The 8383-nt window shown below is 36.6% G+C and overlaps 1 protein-coding gene across 1 annotated transcript; it reads left to right on the top strand.

Moving 5' to 3' along the window:
• The first annotated feature begins 4647 nt into the window (after positions 1-4647).
• Positions 4648-7081, top strand: LOC126843600 (hydroxyacid-oxoacid transhydrogenase, mitochondrial). The gene is made up of 2 exons (XM_050581225.1): positions 4648-5244; positions 5320-7081. The coding sequence occupies exon 2, from the start codon at positions 5330-5332 to the stop codon at positions 6719-6721; it is 1392 nt and encodes a 463-aa protein (XP_050437182.1). The 5' UTR covers positions 4648-5244; positions 5320-5329; the 3' UTR covers positions 6722-7081.
• The last annotated feature ends 1302 nt before the right edge of the window (positions 7082-8383 follow it).

The raw sequence follows: 8383 nt of genomic DNA, 5'->3' as shown, positions 1-8383 counted from the left end.
CAATGCCGAGCGGCACACCCAATTCGTTCCATGTTCAAAACGAGGCGTTACACAACTGCCAAGAGCTGACCAGACTGTTGAACGCGAACAACGCACAATCCACGTACGGGACGCGGTACCAAGGAATGAAGGCCAAACAGCTGTTCATCGACAACCTGGGCGTCAACAAATCCCTCAAGTCCGATCTAATGACCGCGTACGACGTGCAAGTCAGCTGGGATGGCACGTTCGAACTGCTGAAACAAGATTGGGAGTACGCGCACAAATTTTACTCTCCCACTGTTATATTACTCCCCTTGTTTAGCATCAAGAAGTATTACAGAGGGGTCTTCAGTCTGTTCAAAGTCATCATGTTCCGGCTGACGTGGAAATTTTTGTTGCACGTCAACACGTTTACGGGTCCACGTCGAGAAAATCACTTGAAAGAATGGCACGGATTGCTGGTGGAATTCCAGAAACTGTTACGCCTCCAAGACGATCCGGACGTTACGGGAATTGTGGGCACCATCGACAGGCTCAGTCGCAACGACGTAGACATAGGCTATGCTATTAACAAGCTCGTTGTTAAACTGCACAAGATTAACGTTTGTCTCCAATGCGAAGCCACCAACATGATCACTCTGGAGCAGTACCCTTCAAGCGCATACCAAGCGGAAATCGAATCGAATAGTGTAAAAGAGGCAAAGACTTTCATCGCTCATCTCAAGTCCGCTTTCCGAATGGTCGATTTCGATATAATCCGATCGATCGTGTTGTACATAGACGATAAATGGTAAACGCTGTGTGTAGCTAGTAATATTGTAATTGTGTAATAATATGTTGTATTGTTAGGCATTTTATACTGGCATTTTTAACATCACTTTTATAAAAAATACTTGATGGCTGTAAACGGTCCATCTTAAATAAAATAAAATATCACCTACAATATGACATTATGGCAATATTCCATCAAAACGTGAAATGTAATGGCTATTTTCAAATCAGTTTATTCCACCGTTTTGGAATTGTTAAGAAAACTATTCTCTCAACCTTTCCTTCCGTCCGAACTAGTATAATAACTTTAAAACTCTTTATTAAAAAAATGGACTGATACCATGCTTCGTAACAACGTGTACCGTTGATAAATCTAAAAATATCAACCTATACGATTACTTCTAAGCGTGGTAATGGTAAACATGGCGTTATTGACAAAATATGGGTTTTGCAAATAATGATTGATGCCCGAGGTGTGAACAGGTAAAATAAGAAATGTTCAGTATAGGTACAATTCAGTGTCGACGGTAGTTGCGGATTGTGGACAGAATGCCGCTTTTAAAATTATCGCCAACGACGGTCGTCTTGAGCCTAGTGGCCTTGATGAGCCTGATGGCCTCATTGACCCCGTCGGTACTGTCGCTGGAGACCGGTTACAGATATGGCACGAATGAATACCCGGCCATGACAGGCCAGTACAGGGATTTGAAGTGCACGTATCTGTTTGCCGGAATGACCCACATGCGGTTGGTGAAACACATGCTGAATGACAGAAACATACCGAGCAGCCAACCGGTCGGTTTGCTGATTCTCTACGACATCCGAGCGGTGATATGCACTCTGTACGGCGTGACCTACGTGGAAATCGTCTCGTTGTGGCTGCTACTGCTGTACGAGAGTACGGTGCAGTCTTATTACAGAAATTCGATCTTTGGCAGCGCGAACAAAGCCGGCCGGACGGCGGCCGTGGCCTGGCTGGTGGTCATCCACGATTACGTGACGGATAGAATGCGAAAGGACTTGTCGGCTACCGGTTGTCGACCGGGCAACCGGTTCGACACGTACAAAACTTGGCATGCGGAGCTGGTGGCCGCCATGCCGAGCGTCGAACCCAATTTGTCCGATATCTAAACGGAGCTGATTCTGTTCAACTGCAACGAGCTGGATATACTGTTAAAAACGAACACGCACATTTCACGTACGGCAAGCGGTACAAAGCGTTGAAGGCCACACAGCTGTTCCTCAACAACCTGGGCGTCAACAGAAAACTCAACTCGAAATTTATGACTGGCTACGACGTGCAAATCAGCTGGTACGGCACGTCCGAATTGCTTGAAAACGACTATGATTACGCGCACATTATCTACTCATTCACTGATAGTTCACTCCCCTGGTTTAGCCTCAAGAATTATTACAGTCGGGTCTTGGGTCTGTTCAAAGCCATCGTTGATCGCCTGACGTGGAAACATTTGTTGTACGTCATTACGTTTACGGGTAAACGCCGAGAAAATTACTTTATTATATGACACGAATTGCTGGTGAAATTCCAGATACTGCTGCGCCTCCAAGACGATCCGGACGTCAAGACTTTACTGGGTGCTATCGACAGGCACGGCAGCGTCGACATTAGTAACCAGCTCGAGGTTTATCTGCACAAGATGAACGTTTATCTCCAATGCGTGGCCACCAACCAGATGACCCTGAAATCGGAGCCGTTCCCTTCGATGGCGGATCAGGAAACGTCCGACCAAGCGGCCATCGACAGCGATAGTCTAAAAAACGCATGGACTTTCATCGCTGATCTCAGTTCCTCTTTCCAAATGGTCGATTTCGACGTAATCCAGTCGATCGTGACGTACATAGACGGCTTGAATACATGTTAAACGTTGTGCGTACTAACAGGTAATATTGTAATAATGTACTAATATATTATTGTATCGTCAGATACATACATAATAAGATAATAACAATAACAACAAAATATGTAATAGCCTATATGAGTTATAACCAATGCCATCATATTATGAAACTTGTTAATACCTATCTACCAATTATATTTTTTTAACATTGACAAAATGTTGTAGCAATATTCCATCAAAACCTGTAACGGTTAACAGTTTCCACAGGATGATATTGCAAATTTGTAGTTATTATTTTTTCTTATCATTTTTTTTTTTTTTTTTTGTTAGGGTTTGAATTTAAAATTTGCATCAATCTCTTTAATTGCTATGAAAATGTAAAAATTTGAATTTATAATCAATATTAATTTTTACAACAGTAGCACAATAGTATCCCATTAAATGATAATATTGACCCCGTCGATAACACTGTCACCTTTACTGTGTTTGAATAGGTAGGTAAATCATATTTAAAATACCTTAACCGTTATTCGAAATTTGTTGATTAATTTTTTTATATTAAAAATGCTAAGACTATAATAAATTGAAAATAATTTTGAAGAACCTACATTTTTGGTACTCGTGCACAAAAAATGTTCTAGTACACTTTTTTAAACTGCTATCGATAAATATTCATAAGCCAAGTATTAAATTTTCATCAGAATATTAAATTTCCAATGATAGATTTTCTCATTTTTGTTTTTGTACATAAAATATTACTATTACTTTTTATATTAAAAATTCGAAGGTTATAACAAACCATCATAAACTGACAATTTTATCGAAACAGATATAAATTTACTTACGATTTGTGCACATAGATATTTTGTTACTTTACAACTACTGCCTTTTTAGTAATCCGTAAAATAATGATTTTACTCTTCGGCGGATTTGTTTCAAAAGTGACACCCACTTTAAAAGTAAACAAAATTTTTTATCAAAATATTGATTAGAGAATTTTCGCCCAGGCGTTTACTCGGAAATACAGTTTTTTTACTTTAAAAAAACATTTGTGTGCTTTGATGTGCGTTTCCATTTCCACAGTGGAAATTCCACTGCTTATAAAATATAGCAATCGTTTAGAAAAACAATTTTTTCAAGTTCCATAGACTGTTAACATTATTTAGATACCCGTATTGAGCTTGCATATATATAACAATGTCTGACTTATTGACGATTTTCTAAAATTATAAAAAAACAACCAATGAGAATCAGAGGATTTAGGATAAAATTACCCCTGATTTTGGAATCTCTTACAGCAACCTGTATATTGATTTAGATATTATTCATGTTGAGCAATTTTTTTTTTAGTAAAATAAAATTTGATTGTACTTTGAATTTTATAACATCAATCAAATGAACCGTAACCTTTTGAAATTTCTTTTAAAAAATTAGTTTTCTACAATAATCGTAATGCAACTTTTTTCTGTTATTATTTATTTCAATATAAATTTAGTCAACTTAACTATAAAAAAAACGAAGATGTACATCGTATAATATTATATTTTTTTAAATCCTATCAAAATGTTAAGACTGTACTACCACTCTGGGGGGGGGGAGGACAGTTATTTAGTATTAGTTTATTTTTATTCCGTCGAACGGCAGTATCTAATTATAAAGACATAATAATTATTATGTTGTTTTTCATATTTGAATGGCAACTAAAATATTATATTTTATTGCAGTGCGATCGCCCTGAATACCTTTTGATCACAACCGCGTTCTGGAAGATTACCAATGTTTATGGGTTTTCTAAAGCTTTTGAAATATATTTGGTAACACATGAATAACCTCCAACATAATATAAAAAAAAATGTATAAACTACTAAGAACATTGAATGAAAAATAAATATATGTTTTATATAAATGCTTTTCTCACAACATAGTCGAAACACTAATCTGCTGTCTGTCTTCGTACTTCGTTCGTCCGTGAAACGAAACGGCTGATAATGGCTCAGTGATAATAGTCGATAAGAGCTATCTCCATTGACCATTCCCATTTCCCATCGGCCGACGGCCCATTTAAAAGTACAGCTAAATTAACAAAAACTAAACAATCAAAGCCAAAACGATTTTTCATATTTTATTGTGCTTTGGGTCCATAGTAGGTACAACACGGAGTAGACAATTAAACGTTGTCGTTTAGCGGATTTAAATGTTCCCTGATTTATTATTAGTACAATCCAGGTTCCAGGGGCTCTAAAAATTCGTAGAACCCATGGCGATGCCAAAAATGACTATTGTGAAAAATTCAGTTCTATTTTAATAACCCCTTATTGTATTGTAGGTTTAGTTGCATATCGCACACATGTTTTGGGAGTCTAATCAGTAATCGTCTTATTGTTATAAATGATATGTATATTGTTATACAGATCAACAGGTGAGCAAATTTAGATTATTAAACGTTGTACCGTATCATTACTATTATATAATATACTGTGATCAATTATAATATTATCTGTACAATTCATATCGATTAAATAACACTCACACGTACATAATATTCTATATTATTCGAGTTCATCGATCTACGCCAAAGTGTGTATTCGCATTAGCTAACATCTAAAAATATTAAACGACGTCGTAAGACTATGTAAGTACAACCACTGCGTTTTCATTAGGTATAATATAATTTATCAGTTACTTTTTAACGCATTTTTGAAAACAGAAACTGCAAAATGAGGTCCAGAGTGATCGGTCTGATGGACACTTTGCATTCGGCCTCTTGTCGGTGCCCGTCGCATTCCACCTTGGGAGTGTTGCCCACTAGACTCAGCACAAACGTGGAACAAAAGGAGTACGCTTTCGAAATGGCTTGCTCGACTGTTCGTTACGGCCCGGGCGTCACTAAAGAGCTGGGCATGGATATGGTCAACATGAATGCCAAACGAGTGTGCGTAATGACCGACTCGAATCTGGTCAACATGTCGCCTGTAAAAACAGTTCTCGATTCGCTTACCAAACACGGCGTTCGATTCGACCTTTACGACAAGGTAAGAGTGGAACCTAACGAAAAAAGTCTCAATGCAGCCACCGAGTATGTGCGCAACTTGCAATTTGACGCGTTCATAGCTGTTGGCGGCGGTTCCGTTATGGACACTTGTAAAGCCGCCAATTTGTACTACTCTGATCCGGAAGCTGAATTTCTGGATTACGTTAATCCGCCCATTGGTAAGGGAAAACCAGTGACCGTACCGTTGAAGCCGTTAATCGCTGTGCCTACAACAACCGGAACGGGTAGCGAAACGACTGGTGTTTCCATATTCGACTTTGAAGAACTCAAAGCCAAAACGGGTATTGCCAATCGAGCTCTGCGACCCACTTTGGCTATTGTAGACCCTTTACACGCTTTGTGTCAACCAGAAAGAGTGTGCGCTTTCAGCGGTTTTGACGTTTTCGGTCACGCATTGGAATCGTTCACGGCTGTGCCGTACAATGAAAGATCTCCGCGGCCCACTAATCCGATCTTAAGGCCCGCTTACCAAGGACGTAATCCCATATCCGATGTATGGGCTCGTTACGCGTTAGACGTGATCAAAAAGTATTTCAAGAGAGCCGTTTACGATCCAGAAGATTTTGAAGCGCGATCTAACATGCATTTAGCTTCTACGATGGCCGGTGTAGGATTTGGAAATGCCGGCGTCCATTTATGCCACGCTCTGTCGTATCCTATATCAGGAAACGTGAAAAAATATCAAGCCAAAGATTACGTGACCGACCATCCGATTATTCCCCACGGGTTAAGTGTCATAATGTCTGGTCCTGCAGTTTTTGAATTTACGTCTACGGCTAGCCCTGAACGCCATTTGGAAGGTGCCAAATTACTAGGTGCTGACGTGAGTCGCGTTAAAGACGCTGATGCTGGCAAATTTTTGGCTGACGTCATACGGGGATATATGCAGGACATGAAAATCGATAATGGCTTATCAGCACTCGGATATACTAAAGACGACATTCCAAATCTAGTCAAAGGTACATTACCGCAGCACAGGATAACGAAACTTGCTCCTCGAGAACAATCTGAAGAAGACTTGAGTAAACTGTTTGAAAACTCGCTTACGGTTTTTTAAGATGTCTAAAAAAATTGTTTTGTTTGTATTGTTATTTTTTAAAAAATTTAAAAATGTATAAGGTTTTTTAAAATTATTATTATAATTGCTATTACGTTATTTAGTGTACAGTATAAAATCTAATAACTCATTAGAAAATTTGTTCAATGGATCGCACAATTGAGAAATGGTACGATTTAGTTTTTATCAAAAACTGGATGCCGTTTATGCATTATAATTATTGTCAATGTGAATCTGTTTCTATTCTGTAAATAATTGTAATAGATCAATTTATAATATAAGTATATCGTTAATATTATTTCTTAAAAAAAAAAAATAGTCTTTAGTCATAAATGTATTTAAAATATATTTTGTACTTGAAGTTGGTTCCAGAAATGTACCTATTTTTATTTACTAATTTCCTCTTAGAGTTCTAATTTTGGCTAATTATTTCATTTATTAAACAATTAAAAGTGAATTTTTTGGGGGCATATTGGAGAAGAAGGTAGTATATAGTTAATACAATTTCAAATAAAGTAATAAAATGCATGAATTGTCTTGTCTTGTCGCATCTATATTGCATTATACATTTGTAGTAACTTTTATATTTTATTAAGAAAAAAAAATTTCTTTCTCAAAAAAAGTGATGCAATATTGTTAGTAAGTTGTAAATATTTCATAATGTACAAACAAATGCACCAAAAAAGAATTTAAAATTGTGGTATTATATTTTTTAAATGAACATTTTTAATACAGTTTATTAAAGGACACGTTCTAGGTAAAATAAATGTGTGTAGTATTAACTTTACATTGAACAAACCATGTCTTTATCGTAAACAGACAATTTAGTTTAATTAAATGAAATAGTTTATTAATAGTATTTTCTACTTTATTTTATACCTGCAGTTTCCATTTTGTTATTTAATTTAAATACCAAAATAAAAGTATTTTCCGGTCTTCAAACCGAATTTGTAATTTAATATTGACATTATTCAAGTACGGTTATGTGTAACCGTCGTCGAGAATAATATTAAATTGTTATTTCATTTAGTGTACATAAATATTATGCACGTGTCGGGAAATAAAAATGGATTTTTATATAAAAAAAAAAAAACCTAAGCGCGACGCAAAATAACATCTAGCAAAAATGGTTGGTTATTAATATTATAATTTTAAATTTTGTTAATAATCCGGAGATGATGAACAATAATTTATCGATATCGACGAGAATCGTCTTGTGTTATTATTATTATCGTATACGGGTAACTAATGATTTCATATTGAGGTTTATTATATTGACGATGATGATAATATTGTAATTATTAATAATATTTAATAGGTGTATTATTTCGAAAAGAATAAAATAAAATGCGCAGAAAACGTTTATCACCTTATCGGACGACATCGAGATGGCGGCCGGCCTCTAAATTTCCCAGCTGATAACATTCGCTTGATAATAAAAATCACGGAATAACCAGATGGGAAACTTCTGAATACTGATAAGTGTCCGACATTTCGTTGCCGAAGATTACGTACGATTATTGCTAATTCTAGGTATTATCCCATTAATATATTATTATTATTTTGTTGTCTGGTTCCCGGCCGCGAAAACAATATGGCAGTCGGCCTTTTTCGGCGGCACATAACAACCCATGTAATTTTTTTCAAGCTTCCCTTCTGGTT

The sequence above is a fragment of the Adelges cooleyi genome, unplaced genomic scaffold (genome assembly GCF_023614345.1).
Source record: "Adelges cooleyi isolate 19-005CV unplaced genomic scaffold, UGA_ACOO_1.1 ACOO_flye_CR_arks_rails_tigmint_CR_PRNA_574, whole genome shotgun sequence".
Taxonomy (NCBI): Eukaryota; Metazoa; Arthropoda; class Insecta; order Hemiptera; family Adelgidae; genus Adelges; species Adelges cooleyi.
This window is presented reverse-complemented; position numbering and strand designations above follow the sequence as displayed.